The 26052-nt window shown below is 44.8% G+C and overlaps 2 protein-coding genes across 2 annotated transcripts; both read right to left on the bottom strand.

Moving 5' to 3' along the window:
• Positions 1–6520: 6520 nt before the first annotated feature.
• LOC117850670 (methyl-CpG-binding domain-containing protein 4) lies at positions 6521–9046 on the bottom strand. Its single transcript, XM_034732530.2, has 2 exons — positions 8832–9046; positions 6521–7208 (listed from the first exon to the last, which is right to left on the bottom strand). The coding sequence occupies exons 1-2, from the start codon at positions 9006–9008 to the stop codon at positions 6702–6704; spliced, it is 684 nt and encodes a 227-aa protein (XP_034588421.1). The 5' UTR covers positions 9009–9046; the 3' UTR covers positions 6521–6701.
• A 2610-nt stretch (positions 9047–11656) lies between these two features.
• Positions 11657–26052, bottom strand: LOC117850669 (pyruvate, phosphate dikinase 2). Its single transcript, XM_034732529.2, has 20 exons — positions 25912–26052; positions 25552–25798; positions 18261–18551; positions 18032–18169; positions 16733–16895; positions 16374–16609; positions 16108–16236; positions 15728–15907; positions 15439–15576; positions 15004–15168; positions 14663–14824; positions 14396–14485; positions 14113–14251; positions 13518–13695; positions 13255–13384; positions 12877–13005; positions 12514–12651; positions 12222–12299; positions 12051–12142; positions 11657–11962 (listed from the first exon to the last, which is right to left on the bottom strand). The coding sequence occupies exons 2-20, from the start codon at positions 25768–25770 to the stop codon at positions 11920–11922; spliced, it is 2838 nt and encodes a 945-aa protein (XP_034588420.1). The 5' UTR covers positions 25771–25798; positions 25912–26052; the 3' UTR covers positions 11657–11919.

Raw genomic sequence — 26052 nt, 5'->3', positions numbered from 1 at the left:
CCTCCCAGTAGCTTATTCTTGACTCAATGATCAGGTTGCCTCCCGCAAAGCGCTTCGTTTATAGTCTATAGCTAGACCCTTCAATTCTTCACTTTGGACCAGCGCTCGGTGTCAGCACTGCAGTCTTCAGCACCCACTTCTGCACCATCTTGGGATTCGATACATGCATAGGCTTGGCTATCTTTTTGGTCTTTACAGACTGGTGTTCTTCCTTTTTCTGGATGATAGCAACTTGCGCTGGCTTCTTCTCTTCTACCTTCTTGTTCTTCTTCTCCTACTTGACATGGCATGCGGCAGTATATACTTGCTAGAAATCATGTTGCATACCTCAAAACGTGGATGAAACTTGAATGCGCTCAGTGTGCCATTAATATCGAACTTGATCTCTCGCTTTCCAACATCTATATTTGTTCTTGATGTCTTCAGGAAAGGCCTTCCCTGTATCAGTGCGGATTTTGCTCCTTCACCCATCTCGAGTATTACGAAGTCAACAAGGACAAAGTAATTTCCGGTCTTCATAGATACGTCTTCAGCGATGCCTTCAGGCTAGCGAACAGTGTTATCCACCAACTCCAGTCACATAGCAGTTGGTTCTAGGTCATGGGACGAGCTGCTGCTGGGCCGTGAGCTGGGCCTCGAGCGCGCGCGTGCGAGCGGAATGGAGAGTGGAGGCAGGCCGGGCTAGAAGGGAGAATGGCCCGGAAGTGAAGGGGTGTCGGCATGGTTAAGTTTCACAGATTTTTCATTATTCAAAGTTACTTTTGGATTCAAATTTGAAATGGAGTTCAAATTTGATTAGGGTCTGTAGTGTAGGCTTCAAAGATATAATATTTTTGGAGTAAAGGTACGTAGTTAGCTCAGGCATACGCATATGCATTTGTAGAAATTATTTTTGAGCATAAATTTAAAGTGTAGGATTCTAGGTTTAAATTTGCTATGCAAATTTTAGAAAAAAAATTTGGGTCCCTATTTTCAAATTTGAATTTCAAATTTTGGGATGTTACATCTATTGTGCAGAAATCCATAGAGCCGTAATGCTGTTAAAGCCTTGTTTGGGCACATTTGTTACTGCTTGTATTTTGTATTATCTTTATGTGGGATGATAGACACTCTTATGCAGGCACACTTGTTCAGTGGAAAGCTGATATTGAAAAAAAATGCAAGTTGAATTGTTTTTTTTTCCAGCTTAGCCTTGCCGACATGAAGAAAGTCACCGAGGGCCAACTTCGGCATTGCATGCTACTGTGCTTCCATCAAGGGGCTCGCTGTCATCATTAGCGTCAACATCAACTTCGCCTCCACCACTACTTCATCTCGTGGGGTCCGCTAGCAAGTTCGTCATCGTCTACTACTTGACTTCAACCTCGCAACATCATTCGGCTCGAGGGGCTTTCCAACAACTTCGGAGACGTCTATACTACTTCACCTTTATCTTCGATGGCAATATTAAACTTGATGTGCTCATCATCGACTATGTCTAAACCACTGTTTCGGGGAGAGGGGCGCTTCGTCTATTGCACCTTCACTACTGCTTCAATTACGTACAAAGTACCACTACCATCTTCACTACATGCATCGGCCAAGAGGGGCTATGGCGGGATCATAGAGAACCAATTCACCACGGGATTCAAATCTTGCCCGACGCATGTGAGTGAAGATTCAAAGGTGTTGCTAGCTTCGATAGGACAAAGGCAACAGCTCTTTGCTTCCTCTACTTCGACTACATCAACCACATTAAAAGATGGACTTTCTTCTTCGAATATGTAAGAGACGGACTGTCTACTTCGACTACATTAACTACGCGGAAGAGCGTGTTTCTACTCCATCTACTTCTGCTACTTCGACGGAATTTGCTACTTTGATTACATTGTTAAAGTTGAAGCTAAAAGGTGAAGTTGTGAAGCTAAACTCAAGAAATAGAAGGTGATTAGTGAAGCAAAGTCTAGCGGTGAAGCGGATGCGGTAGTGAGGGCTTTTCCTTATGGCCGAAGTTAAAGTTGTAGCTAGGCCTTTCCATGAATTCAGCTACTTCGCTTCGTTGTGCCAGCCGAACCAAAGTAGTTGAGGGGCTACCGTTGGGAAATGGTCCAGCCCATGAGTAAAAGGGCAGCCAATGTAAAGATCAAAAGGTCTAGTTGTAAATCTTGTACGCATCAGGGGCTTGGGGGCTAATCGCCACCTCCTTCCTCCTCTATATAAAGATCTCATGGGGTCATAAGGAGGGAACTCATTTCTTTAGCACTCTCACACTTATCCCTAAGCTATGACTTCTCCATTAGCTCTATATTCTCCTACTCTGCCGGAGTCAAATCCCCAACATAATACATTGTTTATTTACGGCGGTCTTTGTTTGTTTCGAATTGGAAAAATAAGGGTAATGGAATGAAAAAATTCAACCAAAACTTAGTTCAAGCTTGTTTGCACAATTTAAATCTTAGGAAGCTTTCATAAACGGAATGATAAGTAACTAAAAAAAGAAACATAAGTAATTGAATGATAAACAACATTCACCACCATCTCTATATAAGTTCATTATTAGATTATAGATATCAATATTATTAACTGTTTAGTGCATTATGCAGTAATAATTCAGCAACATGATCCTGGCTGCCAGTATCTTTAGTCACGGGATTGACTATGGGGGTGTTTGGATACACCCCCTAAACTTTAGTACCTGTCACATCGGATGTTTGGATACTAATTAGGAGTATTAAATATAGTCTAATTATAAAACTAATTGCACAGATGGAGTCTAATTCGCGAGACGAATCTATTAAGCCTAATTAGTCCATGATTTAACAATGTGGTGCTACAGTAACCATTTGCTAATGATGGATTAATTAGGCTTAATAGATTCGTCTCGTGAATTAGTATAAGGGTTCTGTAGTTAGTTTTATAATTAGCTCATGTTTAGTCCTCCTAATTAGCATCCGAACATCCAATGTGACCGTACCTCGTATCCAAACGCCTTATACGATGAATGAAAATGAAATGAGCTATGAACAAACTTCTCTAAGTTTTTTAATATGTAGCCCCCAACAACTATATGTAGTTTTTGACTGGGATGTAAGGCATCATGTCTAATACACGACACAGTAAACTACATCCAAAATTTTGCAGCTTCTCCTACAGTTATCCTTTGCCTTCCGAAAATCAATCTGTCTTCATGACTTTCATCTTCTGTACAATCAGCTTCCACCAACCTATATGCAGCCATCATCAAGTTAGATAAAAAGGTTACTTGAAAAGGCAACCATATCAATTTGGCCTACAACGGGTTTTTTTTCCGAAATAATACGACGGTTGTCAATTTAGGCCTACGATGGTTGACAGAGGAACTCATCTATCTGAAGCGCGCGGCAGAAGTGAGCGTGCAGCAGGAGCTCATGTGGCGTTCCAACTCGAACCTTGCAAGTCTTGCACGGAAATCCAGGCGTCTTGTGCACATCCATGGAATGCAGAAGTATATGTTGAATCAACAGCTAAGACATAATTTCAGAGGAAAAAAAATGCAAAATGCAGTCTAAATACATTTTCTCAATGGCTACCAGAGCAGCGACCAAGACAAATTTCAGAGCAAGAAATGCAATCTGCAATCTAAGCTCATTTACTTGCAGGCTGCTAAAGCTGAACTGCAACCGCGGCACAATTTCAGATTAAGAAATGCAAGAGTCGGATTAACAGTGGGAGGGCCGGGGTGGGGGCCGAGCCGGCGGCTGTGGCGTTGTTGGAATCCTGCGACTCGGGATCATCGTGGTGCTCCGGCTCATCGCTGCGGCGTACCTGCGGCGCCGGATCATTGTGGTGCGCCAGCTTATCGCTGCGGTGTGCCTTGAGCAGCTTGCCGTACATGAAGGCGTAATTGCGCTGTCCCCCGTTGTCCTCGTGCCGTCCGCTGCGCTCCATGGCGACGACGACACCGGCGGCGGCGCCGATGCTTTGGCGCCTCAGCAATAAGAGCACGCGGCCGACGCCGTGCGCGAAGCCGCGCGCGTACATCCAAATATACCGGAGCACGTCCAACCAACGCGCGCGCCGCGGCGGAGGCTCCTCGCGGTGGTGGCCTCCTGCGCTGGCGGCGGGGCGGACGCCCAACGGCTCGGCGAGCTTACCGGCTCGGGCTCGGCCCTCCTCCTCCCAAGCCTCCTCCATGGGCGTTCTTGATCAACCCAGCAGGGGCGTTCTTGATTCAAGAACTCTGCAGGGACGTTCTTGATTCAAGAACGGGAGCTGGCCTCGATTGCTGCGGGGAAGCGGGGTGGGGAGGTTGTGAGGAGGAAGGCGAAGCTTCTTGTTCGGCAATGAACGTGGTGGAAGGGAGAAGGCAGAGGAGGGCGAGGGGATTCTTGTTTTCGTGGGCAGCAGGGCGCGAAGGTTCGGGGTTTATATTGATGTTCTTGGAGCGTGGCGTCGGGTGGTTGGTTGGCGGTGTTCAGGCACGAGCGCCGCGGGTGGTTCTTCCGTCTTGAATTCTGCGCTCTGTTCAGGTATTGGCACTGTTTCAGGTTTCAGCAAGCATCGTACGTGGCTGTTGTATCAAGCATGCCACAATCTTGTTGGCATCAACTAATTCAGGTGGCTATTGTACAGTTCATCGGATTTCGGATTTCTGCTCCATGAATTCTCCAGGAAGATGGTCTTGCCAAGTGCCAGCCACATGCTTTCCTTCTCGGACTTTCTCTTACTGTGTAGCGCCGTATCTGCAGGCTAGTATGTCTGCTTGCTGCATGTTATGATCCAGTGTTCTTGCAACCGATCCCTCCAAGCTTTGCACGAAATCACATGGCGCAAGGCGATGTGAGGCAAGAGGCCACGGTCTTCAGCCCCCTCGGCGTGTTTGGTGCTTCAGGCTTTCAGTGCATCGGGCTTTTTGGGAGCGGCTTCAGAAAAAGCATACTTTGGAGTGGTTTTCAATGGTCTTTCTGAAGCCACCTTCTACCTGTTCAAGTATGAAGCGAATTCTAGTAAATTGGCATCAACAGATTCAAGTAGTGATTCATTAGTGCCGAATGTCAATGTAGCTGCTAAGAGCACCGAGTTCTGGCTTGAGACTCTTGCAGTTCCTGCAGTAACTTGTATACTCCATGCACAGGTTTGACAGGCAAGAGCATGGTAGGGAGGCTGCATTTCACCGGAATTCTTGTCCCTGAATTCTGCAACAAGATGGTCTGCCAAGTTCCAGCCACATTCTTCCCTGCAGAAATTTTCTCGTATTTTGCTGCCATGCCTCTGTATGTTTGCTTGCTGGTGCTGCATGTTCTGAATTCTGATAAATTGTTGTTGCAGCCAATCCCTCCATTGTTTATGCGAAATCTATGGCCCAAGACAATGACTGTCAAGAGGCCATGGTGTCTTCTTCAGGTGTGGTTGGGCAGAGTTTCTGACAGTTCATGGCTTTTCTCGTGGCCACCTTTTCCTGTTCAATTACGAAGGGAACATGCTGTTCACGATGAAAAACAAAATGTTCAAGGCAAGCGGGTTGCAGAAAGATTACAACGGCACAGCATTTTCAGGGGATATCGCTGATGAGAAAACCCCAGATGATCGACCACAAGATTTTCAGGGGATTTCTATTATCAGAATTTTGAATATGTGGAGATTATTTCAAACCATTTGCATGATTGCACAATTTCCTTCACACTGTTTGTTTGATTGTTCAAAGAAGCAGCGGCGTGAAGCATCATCTATCAGTCAGAAAGAGGAAATGCGTGTGTAAAAGCTCAATTCATTCAGGAGATGAGAAACCAGAGCGTTCCCCAACTTCTTTGAATAATAAGAAGAGACATAAAAAGCCAATGCATTGCGCGCTTAAACAGAAATCCGTGAGCACTGGTTTACTTCCATTCGCCTGCACACAGAAGTTGTTTTCACCACACCGAGGGAATTCGACATGCAGAATTTGTACGCCAAGGCTTCATGCAATTCTAGTTCACAATGCAGATGATTGGACGGACAAAATGCGCTTCGATTGGCCTCCCTACAAGCTGTAGAGTCACACTGAAAAACATCGGCAAGGAGCAAGAGATCATGGAAGGCGACCTTTAGGATGGCCAATGAGTGGAAGGAGTTCTGCAGGGACAATGACGTCAGAGAAGGCTATCAGTGCACCATCAACGTCGCCAAGACGACTGACTCTATGGCATGTCAGCAGCAAGTCCAAGAATCTCTGCTAATTTTGCATGTAGTGTTGGTCCTAATGTCCTACATTGTTACTGGATGCTCCTGATCTGTCGTTAGTTTTCTCATCTTCCATGTGCTACCCTATATGAGCATTTCTAGTTTCTTCACAAGCTTGTGGACTCTCATCAGCTCATCTATATGTCTTGTGACATTAAATCAGTGTTGCACTGGACGAGCTCAAATGGCTTTGGTAGGAATGCCCAAGCTTGGGCAGCATTCATCTGCTACATACATATGGTGCTAGATAATGAGACCACCATGCATGCACTTGGGAACTGAAAAGCAAAACTTGAGGATGTTGTAGTAAGGCAATATGCAAGCAGCTTATTGGAAAAGAGCAAGAGGCCAACAGAACTTATTAACGATCTCAGAGATTTCCCAGGAAGCTCAACACAAGGGTTCAGTTGCACTTGCATCAGAGCAAAGTCACAGGCTCACAGCAATAAAACCTACATTAGACATGACATGATCCTAAGAGGACTAACACCTAAACATAGCACAGGCACCGTTTAGAGCTTCTATCACTTCTGTGCACTAGAAGCGTCTGCCTTGTCCTGCTTCTTAGCCTTGGCAGCCTTCCAGGCAGAGTTGTGAGAAACTGTCTCCTCAACAACCTTGGGTGGTGCAAAGTTGAAGTCTGAAGTGGATATGCGGTTCTTGTACTCTGGATTTGCCTCCAGAAACTTATCTACATCCCCGGCACACCGTGCACGCTTCCCATTTGGCATGACATAGTAGGTGTCCATTTTACTGAAATCACGCCTCATAATCACTAGCCTCTCTGTCTCTGGTGGGGGCTTTGGTATGTTGGGCTTGTCGAGGACCCAGATGCGGCTGCTGTCATACTCAATGTCAGCAGGATCTTCACAAGAGCAATCTGGTCTTCTGCTGCAGAACCATGGATCCTCAGTGAAGTTCTCACGAAGTGTCTCAAATTCTTCTTTAGTTGGAATCATACGCCATTTGTAGCACATATAGCATTGCGCCGCATACAAGCCAACTGAATCTTTGGTTGCACTGCGTTTTCTCTGTCAAATCCAGAAAGGTATTCGTTATTTTCTTTATCTCATTTCCACAAAGGTAAAATAAAATCTATCTCAAGTGAGCATGTAAAGCAAACAATTTGTGTCACAGCCTCACGTATCATGCTTCTGTAGAGCAGAAAAGTGAAAAATCTTTTGAACAAGAACAGCAAATTGGAAGATGCTAATATAATACTGCATAGACCATTACTGCTAGTAGAATAACAAAACATTGCTTTTCAGCAAGCACAAAATATTGCTTTTCAGCAAGCACAATGGAAAAGAAAAAGAAAGCTGCCGATATGATTCGACTGATTCTGTCTACTATATGCACAAAATGGCTTTTGTTTATGGCAAACCTTATGTTAAACAGTGTTTGTAGCAACTTTTGCGTACTGCTGTACAGAAGCCATATTCCATTGCACAGAAATAACTGCAGCAAATGAACAAGTGGGTCCAACTTAAAATTAAAATAAGGTTGAATCTCCCAATTTTCAACAATCATTTGTACAAAGTCCACTTAGAACATAAACTAAAATAGATTCAGAAACAACATTGGTCTAAAAGCTATGGTATAAATAACATATAAGTACTAAGGCTCCCAGTTATTCTCATCCCCCTAAAATCTGTTCCACTCTGCCTTCTCCCAATTGTACATGAGTGGCAAGAAATGTGTATGCATTATGCAAAGCATGTAAAATACAATACATGCAACAAAGTTACCACTCCAATCAAACAAGAAGGTGCTCATGCACATGAAAGAATCTGCTGCAGAAGTATGTTTATCTTCCATGGAAACAGTTGTCTTTAGCTGATATGCAGTTGGAAAAGAAGCAATATCCCACACTGTTGTTTGTACCCAGCAGCACCTAAAAGCACTTTTTGGGCAAAACTAATGCCACTTCTTCCATTCAGACACTCTACTGCTTGTTGCTGGTTATAGAACATATATCATGAAATCCTAAGAATTGCAAAATTACTAATATCCCCACAATGGCAGGGTCACATAAACACATGGATCTTCATAAGTTGCCTAAATTGATTTAGACTCTATATACCAGGAGGATTACTAAGAGCAAGGTCAAATACTCTGTTGTTCTCATCAGTTTCTACCTCCCTGGCATATGGCATTAGGCATTTGCACCTAAAATATGAACCAACGCATACCAGCACACATGAACAGATGTAACACATATGCGACGACCTTAAAAGTCAGACTTATTGTCTGCGTCGATTCACCTCACAAAATGTTATCTTTGCGGAAAAACCTGTGTTTGAATCGGCCGACTCCAAACTTCCAGTCCGTTTGGAACTAAAATTGCGGCCAGCATTTTTCGCATAAGAAACGAACACGCGTACTGCGATCTCGAGCACGCAATCCATCCAAACCTTAGTGAGCGACTGGGTCTCTAAACAAAACAACCAGATACAACCTGATGATTACAATTTACAAGAGTCGCCCCCCAAAATCCAACCGAATCAACGCCTGATCATGATGCGGCCGGCACCAAAGAAACACGCAAATCGACATGCGGGCCAAGTAGAATTGGGGGGAGAAACCAAAGCTAGGGCAAATACCAATCCACAATGTGACAAGGGTACCAGTTATCGGTGCGAGGGAGGGCGGACCTGGGACCCAGGAGGGGAGGGGGGCGAACCCGGGGGGGACCCTGAGGTCATGCCGGCGGCGCGGTGCCTGAAGGGGCCACTGGCGATTGGCGTCGATGCGGGAGAGGGGAACAACGGACGGGAGGGCGAGGGGATCAGGAGAGCGAGAAATCGCGTGGCAGTCGGTGCCCCCGGCATATGACGAGGGCCGGAACCGGAAGTCCGGAAGTGACGAAGCAGATTTGGGGTTTTCGAGAGGGTTTTCCCCGGCCGGAATCACCCGTCCACAAGCCAGCTGGCACGTTCACAAGCACAATGGTAAGCAACTCCAGTAAACCTTTAAATAGCTCACTACCCTAAAATTTAGAAGGACAAGTTAAAAAAACATACATCAGCAAACTCTCTGCTAAACATGACACGTGTGTTTCATTAAAACGTATATATAATATAGATGTGAGAAGAATTATCATTTATCTAAACAACGTTTATAATTGTGAAATGACATACGAGCATGGAAGGTGTGTGATGACCAACCGTGGTGGTAGGCCACTGGTGGCCATGGGCATTGGGGTCGATGATGATGAAGATTGCATCCTCGTATTAGGAGAGCATAAGATATCAATAGTTGGTGCGCGCACAGGATACTAAGGAGGATGACGAAACACGGCGTATGAAAGAGAGACCGTGGAATGCACCGGACATGGCAACACAGGTGGAGGCTAGTCTTAGACTCTCAGTGACGTCGAAGAGGGAGAATGTCTAACTGAGAGCTACACAGTAAGTATAGGAGTGAGTGGGCGACATGCTGGCACTTAGGTTGCATCAAGCCTAACGAAGTCCAAAGACCACGTAGGCTAGCATACGAGATTTCACTTATCTAATTTATCTAATTTATGTCTCGCATCCATATCCATTTTTTTCGAAACACAAGTAGACGCTCACATACACACATGCATACTCACTCCTATGATACATGCACGCAACCCTCGTTAAAAAAAATATGACCTTTCGGGACAAATACCACGTGAGGTTGGAACTATTCGTCGTTATGATATTCTGTTTTATGACATTCTATATGAGGCACTGCAATGACAAAAATGAGGTATTCATCGCTAAGACCAACTAGAAATCGTTTTAATCGTTTTAAGCTAGTCTAATGTCATGTCATGACGAACATTATTATTTTGTCATAAAGGCCAGTAGATAAATGTCACAAGTTTTATGACGATGATTCATCGTAGATATATTTTTCTAACAAAAAAGGATCTTGTTGGCCTGTTATAGTGGGTCCTAGCATCACTTTGACAAGTAGGTCTATTGTGGGTCCCACACGTCATTTTTTTTTCATCTTTTGCCTTTTCTTCTTTTTCAGTCCAACCTCCATTGTATTCACAGGCTTGATCAGCCCAGCCCAGCTCAGCACTACAATAGAGCCAAGCCTTGACTTGCAAAATGGACCATGGCCTATTGGCCTGTTAGAGGCCTGCACCAGAATGTGTAGCGCCCAGCAGCAAAATAGTAACAAAAAAATGTGGAGAGCCCTTGCAAGACTCGATCCCGGAACTTAGCAACGTGCTTGTAATACGTCATCTGATTCATTTACTTGTATAGCAGTAGCAAACCGAGGTGGTCTACGGTCCGCTAGCGCCCTGCAGCAACACGACCCAACACCTCTGGATCCCCACTTGTCCACGCCCAGCAGCAAAAAGAAACAAAAAAAAATGACGAAGCCTCCACCGGAATCTAACTTGCGACCTACACAGCACCAAATGAACATAGGCAAGCAACAAGTTATGGTATAAACGTTCGGGGACTTATAACCTTTGTACCATTTTCCGTACCACAAATTGGAAGCCTTGAAATTGAAGATACAAGCATCAAAGCAAAAGCAGCTAGAAAAGATACGAAGTCTGAAGAAGCAAAGAGCGGAGACCAATGCTCTTTTTCGTCGTTTGATGCACCTCAACGAGGAGTATGTGATTTCTTAACTCGGATTAATGTGACCGAATCATTGCTACCTAGGAAACTCCAAACAGATTCTTGTGGTTGGATCATTTTGCTACCTGGACTTAAGACTTGGCATTTTCATTTGCTTCCTGGTTGCTGGCTGGACCGAGACTATGCATTTTATGTTGCTACCTTGGACCTGATACTAGTTTATTGTGATACTTTTGCTTGGATGTATGCGACTTGGTTGTAAGTTTCTTTTGGAACCTATGAGTCTAGTGTGATACTTGGAATGGATGTATGCAACTTGCTGTTTTTTGTGAATTGATGAATCACTGAAGTGGTAACCAGTGCTGACGTGTTGACCCGAGAGCGCCAGCCCTGCGCAAAAGGAAAACATGGCGTAGCTCTATAATTTCATTATTTTAGTTCCCTAACCATTCCTAATGATTAATTCTGCTCATGAGATGATACTTAACGAGTTAGCTACGATTGGTGTCGTGATAAGAAGATGAAACAAAACCGCGATTAGGGTCGTGACAAGAAGGTGAAACAAAAACCGAGAGAATGCATTGTAGTGAAGGTTGCCAATAATTTTCCTTGCGATCAGAAGTGTGGAAAATCTTAGATAAGGAGGAACGGCAAAAGGTGATTGATGTGTAGTGTGTACTGGTTAATGCCAAAAGAGGCTAATCACTCCTGTAGTCCTGTTGCATCATAGAGATTATCTTTTACCTTCTATTATCTCTATGTGACTTGGGTACACTAGTAGGACCGAAAAATAGTGATCCCAGGCATCAGGAACCAGTACTATGTGTTGCATTCATACTTACCATCCACCTTGGCCAACAAATCTGAAATGCTTCAGTTCCACTAGCAACTCATACAAGAAAGCAAAATTGACAGCACAGGTAATCGCCAATTAATTTATTCGATTGTTCTTCGTCATCATCTCTGTTTGGTACTACATTACCATGGTAGTTCAAGGGAAAATGCAGAAAACCACACATTAAGTCTTACATGCGCACGCGCACGGAGACTTCATACAAGATACAACGGCCTTTGCCAGGCAGCAGAGTTCCACCGTTCCATGGCTTTGTATTAGTATTCTTCACCAGACGCACCAACAGCAGGTGATCCGGTTGCCGATGAGGCGGTGCCCTCAGACGAGCACCTGAGCTGCAGCTAGCCTGGCGATGGGAACCCTGCACAAGATATTTCATAAAAAGTAGTTAAGGTTTTGCTACAGTTATGAATCTGGGAGTTGTATCTTGAGTTTATCACTTGACCAACCTGAAAGGCGAGCAAGAAACATAATCCAGCCCCGACTTTGCAAAGAATGCAACTGACGAAGGCTCCCCACCGTGTTCTCCACAGATGCCCACCTGTTTGCAGACAGCACCAAACAATGAAACCATGATTTCTAAGGAAAAGAGCCAATGTCCACAAGTCCCAAAAACTAACCTTCAAGTTAGGCCTAGCTTTGCGACCCCTCTCTGTAGCAAACTTAACCAGCTCGCCCACTCCCCTCTGATCCAGCACCTGATATGTTTATCAACATTCAATGGGCAAGTTACTAGGTTGAATTTTACCAGAGCATGCACGTAACCAAAAGTCAAGGACATGAAAAATGCCTAGAGGACATGAGATGCTCGCATCTGTGGATGATGGAAATATTCCTTGAAAAACAAGAGTGGATGATGAAAATGCAGGTATATCATCTAAAACTGAAGGGTGAGAGCTGCTAAAATTTTACCTCAAAGGGATCATGTTGGAGGATACCCTGAGACAGATAAATGGGAAGAAACTTCCCCACATCATCCCTGCTGTAGCCAAATGTCATCTGTGTGAGGTCGTTCGTTCCAAAAGAGAAGAATTCAGCCTGCTCTGCTATCTGTCAGGTTGTGAAACCAAAACAAGAATGTCAGTTTTTTTTTTAAATTAGAGGATAAACTTATTATTTGCACTTAATAAATTCATACCATCAGTTACTATTCACATGTTTTAGAGTAAAAATCCGGGGTTCTATTACTAAACCATTCATGAAAAATATGATCTAAAAGCTAAACCTAAACAGCAATATTTAAGATTATTCTGAAGGGAGTTAGATGCTTCCTACCTCATCAGCTACTAGAGCTGCCCTCGGAATTTCAATCATAGTTCCAATTTTGTAGTCAATGGTTTTACCCAGAGCAGCGAAAACTTTGTTAGCAGTTTCACGGATAAGGGCCACTTGATTCCCCAGTTCCTGCAAAAGTCAAATGTCAGATGTCTGAAGGAAAAATCAAGTGAAAGCAATAAACTTAGAATTCGAGAGAGAAAATTTCAAGAAATGAATTTGGTGGGAAATTGGGTGTAGGTCAACTTGATGTTTGCATAAAATCGTAAATTACATGTGTACAGAACTTGGTTGTTTATTCAATTTTGATTTTGTCATTTTGAACACCATGAACTGCAGAGATACCATATGCACAAATAAGGAAATAAAGATGCATGCCTGAGGTGTCCCAACAAGAGGAACCATTATCTCTGGGAAAACTTGAACACCCTGGTTGGTCATCGCTATAGCAGCTTCAAAGATGGCACGGGCTTGCATTTCTGTTAGCTCAGGATATGATATACCGAGCCTGGAATTTTAGCAGTTCCAATATTAGTCGAGGTAAATATACAGAGTTTATTCTTTTTAATATTTCACTAACAAGGGAACCAAATGGATCAAGGAGGGGGGGTGACTGATTTAAACGGAGCACAAAAACCAACCTGCACCCACGGAAACCAAGCATTGGATTTACTTCTGAAAGACTTTCAATTCTTGCAAGGGCTTCCTCCTGATTGGCTCCAGTTTCAGAACATAATTCACGCACAATGTCTTCAACATTCCCGTCAGGAAGAAACTCATGAAGTGGGGGGTCCAGAAGCCGAATAGTCACTGAAAGCCCTGAAATGCAAAAAAAATAATGTTCAAATCCATTCCGCACTTTAAAATACATACTGTGGAACTAACTACAATACATGTTAAAATTTATTCTAGTAGTTTAATTCTATATCTGTTTCCATGAAACATGTACATATACCACTCGCTATAAAAGATTAAAAAAAACTAATGGATAAATCATAGCAGAACTTTATGTTACCAAGTTAAATAATTGATGCAATATGTTACTGGCCCAATTTCGTTCTTATTTTTGAAGTATTTTGCATCCTAAGGTTTAAAACTTGTCTACCTTTTCACTTTACATTAGTAGTCAATGTTGTCTATTTAAGAAGGTTGCTTACTCTTGTTATGTTCAGTAACACTAGTGCATCCAGTTCAATTGGAGAGCATGTAAATGAATGCATCGTGATTTTCACATACCATCCATAGCACGGAAAATGCCTTCAAAGTCAGACCTCTGATAAGGCAAAAGACGATCTAGTGCCTTCTGCCTCAGTTCAAGTGTGGGAGCCATAATCATCTGCCTCACAGCCTTAATCCTCTCATCCGAAGCAAAGAACTGCCAAAGTGCAGAAAAGGAGAACATGAGACTAGAACGGGAGGTCCTTAAAGTTTACCCAACTGTTCGACGAAGGAATTCAAGAAAGAGTAAGTTTTCCAAGATCCCACCCAAAAGATATTGGACAGTAACTAAAATACATACCATGTGCTCCGTCCGGCATAGTCCAATTCCTTCTGCCCCATTGTTTCTTGCTGTCAGTGCATCCTCAGGGGTATCCGCATTAGCCAAAACCTGGAAGGTGGATCATATGTACGAATAAGCATTTCTGTTGAAAAATGTGTAGTGGGGTTGACTAGCTTTGGCCTGTCTGAATAAATAATCTGATGCCCTTTTTGTTGGTTTCTACTTCCAACAGTTTGTATCCATGTTTTAACTAATATTACATATTTGTTATTTCTAGGAATTTACCTTCAGTTGCCTAACTTCATCTACCCAGGACATGAAGGTTCCCAGATCACCACTGAGGACTGGTGGGGAAAGTGGCTGCTTCCCCACGATGACTTCACCAGTAGATCCATTCAGTGATAGCCACTCACCTTCATGCATCACCTTGTCTCCAATCACTACAGACTGTAAATGTAGACATAGCAAAGTAAGGAAACATCTACATCCTCAAAATCTCGTTAATAAGAACTTAAAAATGGCGGACGGAGCACATCTACAAAGAATGTCATAATCCTGTTACAAACTTTAACATGGCATGTCACCTTCTACAAAGAAGAAGATGTGCAAACAAGAATTCTATTCACCTTCTCAGCATCATTTACGAGAACGCTTGAGCATCCTGAGACACAACATTTTCCCCAACCACGTGCTACCACAGCAGCATGAGAGGTCATCCCACCTCTTGCTGTAAGAATTCCAACAGCTGCGTGCATGCCACCAACATCCTCTGGGCTGGTCTCTGTCCTCACCTATATATTTGCAAAGAAAAAATTCTCAGAATGCAAAAGATGAAGCGATACGACTTGGAGCTTCCATATGCATTTCAAAAATGGCTGTCTGTGATAAGTGGGATTTTTGTGACTGTAACTCTGCAAGCAACTATTCTAACAGGTCCAGTAAATAGACCAGTTTTGCTCAATTAACAGATCTTTTCATCGAAGCACAAAGTCCAGATCAAAATGACACAAAAACTGCAGAAGACCTTTTTTTCTTAAAAATGAGGATAAAATGGTGTTTACCAGGATAGCAGCTTTCCCTTGGGCATGCCATGCTTCAGCGTCCTCTGCAGTAAATACAATTTGGCCCACAGCAGCCCCAGGTGAAGCTGGTAAGCCTGTAGCGATTACTTGATCCTTGTATGCTGATGGGTTCTCAAACTGGTTTTCATTGGACAAGATTAAAACAGTGATGTTAATACATATCCAGTACTTAACTTATAAAGTGAATTCCAAGTAAGGCCAAACTTATAAGAGTACTGAATTTCAAGTAAGGCACAATCAGTTTACGGGCCTCATGGTTATCCATTACCTGAGGATGGAGAAGCTGGTCCAGGTGGCCTGGCTCTACCATCTTAATCGCTTGACGGCGCTCAACAAGACCCTCATTAACCATGTCCACAGCAATCTTTACCGCCCCTTGGCCTGTACGTTTTCCTGATCTGCACTGTAACATCCAGAGCCTATTTTCCTGAACGGTAAATTCAATGTCCTGCATCATGCATAAAAAGCAAGCAAGTCTGAGATCATGGCCAATGGCAGTAACAGAGACACAATGCCAATCTACAGAACACATTGAAGCAACACCAGTATTCAAGTGCGCTTATGTTGCAAATTATTAAAGAGATCATGTTTAAATATAGCTCAAAAATAAATGGTGCAGTAAAGGTTGAAAATGCAATAATAAGGTACCATCATTTCTTTGTAGTGGCTCTCCAGTATCTTGCAGTTCTCAACGAGCTCTACATAAGCATCCGGCATCTGTGCCTTCATGGCATCAAGATCCTCCGGGGTTCTGATTCCAGCAACCACATCCTCACCCTGAACCAGAAACACACATACATTATACAGATTCGTTGATACTACTGCATGTTTAATATAACTTGTGTAAAATAACTTGATCAAACAGGGCAGCTAAGATTGTGAATCAAATAGGCACAACAGAAACTGGTCCATACCTGAGCATTCACCAGGAACTCGCCATACAGCTTCTTCTCTCCAGTGCTAGGATTCCTAGTGAAGAGCACGCCAGTGCCAGAAGTGTCCCCCATGTTGCCAAACACCATGGACTGCACGTTCACAGCAGTGCCTTTCAGACCAGTGATCTGGTTAATGCTCCTGTACTTGTTGGCCCTGGGGCTGTCCCACGAGTTGAACACAGCCAACACTGCTAGCTCAAGCTGCTTCTTGGGATCTGCAAGACAAAACAAGGTAAAGGCATGCATAAGTTTGATGCAAAGAAACAGCTTTAGTTTCAAGAGAATTTTTTTTTTCATACAGATATTATCAACTGAGGGTGAGGCTGCGGTGGGCATACCTGAGGGAAATGGCTCCCCCTTGGCTTCGACGTAGACCTCCTTGTACTGAGCCACCAGCTCTTTGAGGTCAGAGGCAGTCAGGTCATTGTCGTTCTTCACCCCCTTGGCTTCCTTCATGGCTTCAAGCTTCTCCTCGAACAGTGCGTGGGGAATGTCCATGACCTGGTGGTAAAGAAAGGCTCTGCTGAGGAACAATTATCTTATAGTACAAACAAAACTCTGTTTGAGCATTCTAGTTAGAAGTGTCATTGAAAAAACTAATTACAGATGACCAAAACCAACTCTGGTTGAGCATCTCCATAGCAGATGTCATCACTTGTGTGTGCAGGTTGAACCAACCAACCTTCTCCCCTCAGCCCCCAACTGACCATATTAAATGCTCATTGTTTTTAAAAAATATTTTTCTATGGCGTTTCAAGAAACTTTCTTTTCCTCATCGTCTTGTACCCATTTTCCGGGTGGAAAGAGTGTCAAACTCTGCTGGTGAAGACAGGCGCCGCCGTCATCGGTCCTTCAGCCCCACAAACGAGGCGTACCTCCGACAACCGACATACCGTACAGGGCTGTCTAGCATGAGCTTGAACACTGACAATGACCTTGTATATACTGCTCCGTCCATGTTAAATTTCTGCAGGGGAATATGCACACACCTGCGAATTCCTCTTACCTGATACAACGATGCCGTCGCCGTGTTCCTTTCTTGAACCGTCAACTTCCTTCCTCCATTTGCGTTGGAAAATATTTTTTATTCTTTTTAGGTCCGCAAATTTTTTTTACTTTTTAAGAAGAAATAAAAAAGGTAGAAAAGCTTCTCTGATTTGGACCTTGCCTATTATTGGCAGCAAAAAGCAAAGGTGCTTGGCCCAATCACTTCACTGGTTAACTCCAACGCCGGGGCATCGAGCACGTTCACTGGCTTAACCGTGCCGAATGATCCCCACACGTTCGGTTAACCCAAGAAAACACAGCACTGTGCTGCAAGTACTCTCCCACCGTCCTGCGTCCTGCCTGGCAAAACAGACGAAACCCCCGACGCTGGTGGCCCCCGGCGGCGGCCGCAAGCGTGCGACGCAGCCGCCGTCGTCTCGGACGGACGCGGGTCACCCGCGGAAGCGATCATGGGTCGATGCACGCACAACTAGGCATAGGCCGCCTAGCTAAGCTACCTACCAAGCTAGCTAGTCATACAAGTAAGCGAGTAGAGTGATCAACAACCAAGCTAGCTTAACATGCGAGATCGTCTCCGATCCGACGAGGCGCTGATGAGTCATTAGGACAGATGGGCAGGAGATACTCACGACGTTGCCGAACATGTCGAGGAAGCGGCGGTAGGAGTCGTTGGCGAAGCGCTCGCCGCTCTTGGCGCCGAGCCCGGCGGCCACCTCGTCGTTGAGTCCCAGGTTGAGCACCGTGTCCATCATCCCGGGCATCGACACCTGCGCATATCACATAACACAAAGGCAAAGCGATCAGAAGCGAGCAGGCGAATGAACCAAACGAACAAGGATGGCATGGCCATGGCATTACCGCGGCGCCGGAGCGGACGGAGAGCAGGAGCGGGCGCTGCGGGTCGCCGAGGCGGGCGCCCATTTCCTCCTCCACCCACGCCAGGCCGTCGATGATCTCGTCCCAGAGGCCCTGCGGCAGGGAGCGCCCCGCCTCCTGGTACTGCTGGCAGGCCTCCGTCGACACCGTGAACCCCGGCGGCACCGACAGCCCGATGCTCGACATCTCCGCCAGGTTCGCGCCCTTGCCGCCCAGCAGCTCCTTCATCGTCTTGTTGCCCTCGCTCTTGCCCTTGCCGAAGTGGAACACCCTCTGCGAGGCCACACATTGAGCGGGCGCCATTGCTGCTGTTAGCACGAGCACACACTGGAGGTACGGTAGCTAGCAGAGATCACAATTGGTGATGAAGCAGAGCCGGCGCCGGGCTCTATTTATAGCGAGTGAAGCGAGACACTGACGTGGCGAACCGGTGGTGTGATCGACCTGAAGGGACCGGTTGGTGACAGGGCGACGAGCGCAACGAACAGTGTGTGATGAAGAAGCTTGCAAGCATCTAGTTAACGCTTTTTCTTCACAGGCCACAAACCCAGGGTCAGCAGCCCACCGCAAACATTAAAAGTGAAACGTGCGTGCACAAAATTGGTTGGGCACTTGGGCATAATCCCAGCTCGGATGAGATTTACACGTAATACGAGCAAGTTTGCAAAGTTGGAAGTGGTCTCAGGCTAGTGAAAAAGCTAATGGCGCGGCGCGTACAACAATCCAACACGTCACGGTTGCTGTTGTCTTCTCCACAGAAGAATTAAAAAAAGGCTCTCATCGAACTGAATTGGCGTGGTCTCATCTACGACGACGGGTGACTCACGTTCGTCGAACATGTAACGGACGCATACGTGCAAGGTACCAACACTACAGTGCCCCTTTCTGTTCCATATCGACACAAAAAGCTTAGCCAGCTGGTGTCCATCGCTTGCGCAAGTGTTACGGTAGATTTGTTGTGAGCGATGATGCTCCAACCAACAATCTGTTTCTTTTTGTGCGCTTCTCGCATTTTTGTTTTTTGTTTTCGGAAACACCGCTGCGCAGGCTGTCTTTTTTTTTTATCTTTTCCCAAAACCGAGTGCGAGCTGCTTTTTGTCGGAAGTTCTGCGGTATTTAATAGTGTATATTTAAGTGAGATCCCTTGAAAGATTTAACACTTTATATAGCCACATCAATAGAACTGCTTGATACGAACATATGAACTGAAGTTTCAAAACTGAATTACTTAAGGCCATTCTCAGTACGCAGTTACCTATACTAAGAACTAGCTAACTGTGCCAGATAAGTGTTATGGGGATGAAACTCCTCTCTCATCTTATAAAACTCCCTCTATTAATTATCTTGCTAAGCTAGCAATTTTGCTGATGTTTATATTGAATTTAGTGTCATAAAACTCCCAACTGACCTTAGTAAAATGAGTGCGACACAATCAAAGAGACCCAGAACAACCCCGTCACCCTTGTTCCATTCCCAGAAAAGCTCTGGAACTGAATCGCTCCCGCACGTGCCGCCGGCATACGTGACGCGCTACGTGCAAGACACGGTGGGGGCGCCCTTTCCGTTTCATGAAGTGCTTTATCTTGTTGGGGAGCAATATAATGCTCCAACCAAAATTGTACACCTCTCCGCTACCCAAATTTGTTTTCGGTGATGCACCGGGAGATGCCGCAACCAAAAGCACTTTGCCCAAGCTGTTTCATCCTTTTTTTTTTAACTGTGTTGCAGTCTGAATTTCTCGGGTGGTTCTTGGATTTGGCTAGCACAGTAATAAGAATTAGATAAGGCCGGATCAGGGTGGAGTGTCAATAAAGCACACGTGCGCCGGCAGGCCATATATCGTGCATGGCTGCGACTGCGAAACCCCGGCGTCCAACGCGGACGGAACGGAACGAGCACCACCCATCCTGCCACGACGGACAACGCTATCCGTTGCGCAGCTCAGCTACACGCCCGCCCGTCCACGGTCTCGGCAGGGATCCATGGATATGGCGGCCGTCTTTGTCTTTCTTTTCTTGCCGAGCGTAACGCGCAGTCTGATCGTTCACGTCATCCAGCTCGGAGTTGGACTCGGACCCCGCTGTCAATCTCACTGGTTGTTTGTTTCTTCTTCATCTTCTTCTTCTTTTCGTTCCGAAAAGATTCGGCCCAATCTGCGTTCGTCTAGCCTAAACAAATTCAAAGTTCGAAATCCAAAAGTGTTGATGAATTTTGTACGACAGCCAGTGAGTGCTCCTGTGATTTTTTTTGTCCATCCAAGTCTTGGATCGGTGTGGCGCAGCGGCCGGGGACATTGGCTTGACACGCGACCGCGGTTCCGTGCGCGGCCACCACGCCGCGACAACAACCATCCGGGCAGGGGCAACGCTGCCGCAAACCCGCGGGCGCGCGGCCGTCCCCGCCTGGTATCCCGTTCCCCGCCCCCGGCAGGGCGCGCGCGCATGTGCCCCGGCGATGCAGAAGAAAGAGGCGCCGATGGCTGTTTTGCCGCGCCGTGCACGGCTGCGCGCGAGCCGCTCTGCCGTGGCTTCGTCCGTTGTGCGAGCCTGGTGAACCACGCTGCTCACATCCATGTGTAGATGGGAAGAGAGAAACTAAAATTTCTGGGGCCAGTCCTTAAAATTTTATCCGAATTCATCCTATGTGATTGTGTGAACAGGGTTAAGTTTCGTTAAATGGGGCAATTCATGCCCATGCCCGTCAGTCCGTCACGTTTTCGTGAGCTGACGGACGGCGTCGGCAAAGGAGAGCGGTACACCGTTCGGAGCTTTCTATCGGTGACTCAAGTGGACCGTCGTTGTTCTTACGTATCCACAAGGAAAAACGGAGTGCGTCCGTTGAAAATCACGGAAACTAGATCTTCGCTGCAAAACCTTTACCTACGAAAAATAAATCTATGCAAAACGTGTTCCATGTTTCAATCAAATGGGCAACTCAAAATGAACTTCCAGGTTGGGAAAAAAGAAGAATTAAATGTTTGAAAAAATAAATTGTCAGCTATCTTAGCCTTGTGGATTTGCACTGCAACACCGGATGGCTGCAATGCAACAAGTATACATCCAACGAACAGTTGGTTGTCTCAGCTTTCCTCAATGCAAAACTATCCTATGCAACAGAAATTACTTAACTCTCGGATTCATGCATTTGATCAAATGAATCGTTTCCGAGAATGAATTATGCTATGCCACACCAGATGACTGCAACAAGAACATCCAATGAGTTGTTCAAATAATTCATGAAACTTGTTTATTTTAATTTTACCTATTATTATTGTACACTTCAATAATGCAGCCCAAACTGAAATAGTCTGCATCATAACGATTTCTAAGATGAAGTTGTTTTAGCCCAAACTCTATCTTGACTAGAGTTGTGTCTATGGCTAATTACTCTTTCTTAGCTCTTCAGTTCAAAGTACGTTGCAGACGGCATCAGATGGGAGTTGTTTATGGTTCATGACACTCTGAGATAGGTTTCAAATTTATCTCTTCTTTTTCTCTAAGATCTTATAACCACAAGAATTTGTCAGACCTGCTGAGTTGAGGGCTAAATGTGTTTGTTTCTACAACTTTTTTGCAGTTGAAGTCTCTATTCTTCCTGGAAAAAAAATCCCCAGGCATCACTAGATTTGTTTAAATTATTATATTAATGCCCCTCTATCACATATCATTCAAAGTGAAATTATGGAGGAATAATTTTCAGGTACGTCTCCCCTACTATTTCACCTAAAAAATGAGATGGGTCCGAACAGCGGAATTGTCACCTACTACCCTTGCTTTAGCGAAATTATCATGTACGATGTACCACTTGTATACAACTTTTAACATCTGTCTAAATCAATGAGATTTTTTGGGGCCTCATGACCTCATCCCAAACCCAAACACACTATTGAAGTCGAAAGATGCAAGCCCTGGGAGGCAAACATTGGACAAATTTCAGACAAAACAACTGCAGAAAACTTGCACGAGTACCTTTCAGCATCTTTGTCTGGTGTCTGCCTTATGCCAGAATTTGCCCCTGATTATTCTCGGTAGAATTTGTGGGGAAGTGGAGAGGCCTTGTTTTCTATGCAAGTGATTTCTTTGGGCACCAAACAATGAACACATGATGCGTCAGAATGCAAATCCACAAACAGGAGCGTGGATTGCAGTTAACACTCTGTTGGTCTAAGGGTTTGGTAGTGACAAGACAATAGCCGAATGAGCTCTGCTGCAGGCAACACCTAGTGCAAGTTAAGACCATCTAGGAATCTCTATGAATGAGCATGGAGGTATTATTTTTACTGAAAAGTTGATTGATTAGCTCCAACCAAAAAATGCGACGTATAACATGTCCCTACGTGGTGGCGCCCATGCAGCAAAACCTTGGCCACTTGCAGGATGCACGGTCGAGCAGCCTATCTACCGGCATGCTGTACTCAAATAATTGCTAGGCTTGCCAAGATGCATCTGGCATTCTGGCTCGTGTGGATTCCATGCCCAATTCCGTTCACATTCCTGATGCACGTACCAAACCATGGGAAAAAAAATCCCTTGCATGGGCAGAGCTCAAGTGCTATATGTTTTCTCTGGTTTTGGCGAAACCATGGGCTTGACGAGCGATCCAGTGTGCAGCAGTTTATATTATCCTTATCTAAGGTAAACAGAATCGCTACAAAATAGGCGGCGTCACTCTATATTGGTAGTCATGCGGCAGTTTGTCTTGCTCCAAAGATTCCAAATAATGAAATGATTCAGCAGTATTTAGACCTATGAACCTAGCTGCTATTGAACTACAGTGACTAGATCACCACGCCAATATCACAGATGTTTTTCTAAAAAAACATTACTATGTTTTTCTAAAAAAACATTACTATGTTTTTTATTTTTCCATTCGTGGTTCTTGCTATAGTTGAGTTGAATGCCACGGATAGGTTATAAATTATAATAAAAGCATGCTTAGAGTTCAGAAACAAATGTTAATGGGAGGAAACGATCAAGAGAAAATCTTACAAGAACTAGCTACTTTTTGTCACAGCTCCATCACAGCATCGCACTTCTAAGCAACAGTTTTAAGGCAGTCACACTTTTACTTGCATATCTTTTCATCATATCACGAAACCACACTTTTAAAGCATTTGCCTTCACTTCCAGCAGGCATACTCGTCACTCTCATGTGCCTATGCCTTTTTTTGTTTGCTTACATGTAGATAGTAGTTGATATGCCGGAAAAGGGCAGATTCAGTGGCAAGGAGAGCGTCGGAATAGAAGGAATTATAACTACAACTTCTATTCCATATTTATATTTAAAAATGTGGTTTTGACATTTTGCGATATATGGTGTGAATTTCTGATGACTTAAACAAAAAAGTACTTTTAAATTTGTTTATGAAATTCGCTCGATAGCAAAATAACTTGGCTGGTCATCGGAGTTGGTTATATCCCGTGTCCACAAGAGATACAATCAGGTTTGGCACATTAATATGGCTACTTTTCATTAGGCGATGTTGTCATCAATATCAAGATACATATGGCGACTTTGTCAATTTTAAAAATCTACTAACCCAATTTCCTATAGGTGTTCATAGGGTTATGATTAATGCTAGCAAAGTGCTCAAGCTTTGCGAGTTGGCTCGACTTGTTCATAGCTTGGCTTGATTTGGTTCGGCTCAACCTTTAAAACAAACCGAGTGGAGCCTCATTTTTACCTAGTTTTCTTAAAAGACCAGCTCGTGAGTTTTTTATTGGCTCCATGATCATTAAGTATTAATATATTATTAACATTGTGGTATCATTATGATTATGATTTGCCCAAAGTAACTTGGCATTCGATCAATATGTCAAACCTAGTTCTTATAGAGTAAATTTTGAAGTCTCCAAACATCTATAGTCTTCACTTACACATGTTAGTGATTTTTGTAGTGTGTTGTGTGTAATGGTCAGATATCATTTGGATACTATCAATATGCTTAAAACAATAATATATTGCTTAGTATCATCTTTGATCTTAACAATAATGCTGAACCATGCTTGGCTCACGAGGGCGAGTAGTAATGCGGGCGCCGTGATTCTGCGCTGCGTTTGCGCTGAACAAAGGCAACGCGCGGACTGTTTGGACTTTGGAGTGGTGCTGGGCCTTGTCAAAGAAGATGGAGACGATAAGAGAAGGCCCATGATAGTATCCTTATTCTAGATCAACCGTACCCACTGGTCAGATTCGTTCAACTACAATTCTTTGTTGGCGAACGATAACTAGTAATTCAAACACTAGACTTCAATCACCTTTGAGCGATATTTAAAAACTCATAGAAACAGGAGGAAAACTTAATATTATGCCTAGGGGCGGGGTTGCCTGAGATTTTTGGCTTGGCCCGGCCTGTGGGCTCGGCCCGAGCCTGCTAGGATTTGGCCCGCCCATGCTTCCTATGGGACTGAGCGTGGTCAGCTAAAACCAAGCCTAAAAAAATTCAGGCCGGCCAAAACCCACCTAGACAATTTATTTGATTTATTTTTCAACTATAAAGAACGGAAATTGAGTGGCCTGGTTCGAAAAATTAGCTCGAGAACGCCTATGGGATAATTGTGGGTACGAATTTTCAATCCGAAATGAACTGGACTTTTTTTAGCCCGGCTAAAGCCCGACCCAGCCTGAGAAATGCCCAAGCCTAGAGCCCCTACCCCGCGCAGCCCATGAAAATTTTAACCATGGATGTAAGAGGAAGAAGAGAAAAAAGGAGGAGGAGGAAGAAGAGAAAGAGAGGATGGGAGGAAGAAGGGGGAATGAGCCCCTCGTAGGCCAGTTAAAAACTTGCACTTAACGGTTTGTAGTCTGCTATATGTTCACAGTGCTGTGGCTGTGAGCCTACAACGCTTCTTTATGGTCGGAAGTTCTTTTTGGAAAAGTTTTGGCCTGCCGTTCTGATGGACACAAAGTTGAACCAAAGGTGCTCTAACGGAACTGTTCCTAAACTGGTCGAAAAAGTTTTGGGCCGCCGTTCTTTTTTTTTTTGAATAAAAGCAGACACAAGTTGAACCAAAGGTGCTGTAACGGAACTGTTCCCAAACTGGTCCAAGTCAAATGGAACCATCAAAATCAAACCTTTTTTCTTGTTCATTATAAAAAAAACTTTTATCTTTTATCTTTTATGAAAAGCATCGAACCTTTATCACTTTACGTGTGCTGGTGTACTGGTGTGTGTGCTGATGTACGCGCCTAAAAGCAACTTCCTGCCGAACCAAGTGAATTCGCCAATTGGCTGCTTCCAACAATTCAGTTTGTAAGAGTTGCACGCAGTTACCTTCTTCGTCGCCTGAATCGGCGCGACGTCGGCGACGGCCCTGGCAGGGGCGCAATGCTCGCCGCGTCCCGAGCCGGACTCGGAGCGAACCACGACGGCTTTGGCGCGCCGGGACCTCGGCGCCGCGACCGATCGGCGGCCGGAGGGCGCCTCCCTGGTCATCGTGCCGTTCGAGACCGGCCTCTGCAGGCTCCACACGGCCCTGGAAACAGACGCCATCCTTCCCCTCGCACGCGCTTGTGTTTGCCTTCGCTCACAAATTCATGTCGAGGCATCAGCTCAGCTCCATGGTCAGGAATTCAGGATTCATGGACAAGGAAAAGGAAAGACTTTGATGAACTCTGGCTGCAGTGAGCTTACCTCTGATGAGGAAGGAGGGTCTGGTGTGTGCGGCGGGAGCGCGCGAGGCAAGTGAGTTCGCGGGAAATGGGAGACGAACGGCAGGTTGGAATATACAGTACCGTACCTGTGGCGCACCGTCAGGTGGCGCGACGGGGTTCA

Source organism: Setaria viridis, chromosome 3 (assembly GCF_005286985.2).
Source record: "Setaria viridis chromosome 3, Setaria_viridis_v4.0, whole genome shotgun sequence".
NCBI lineage: Eukaryota > Viridiplantae > Streptophyta > Magnoliopsida > Poales > Poaceae > Setaria > Setaria viridis.
This window is presented reverse-complemented; position numbering and strand designations above follow the sequence as displayed.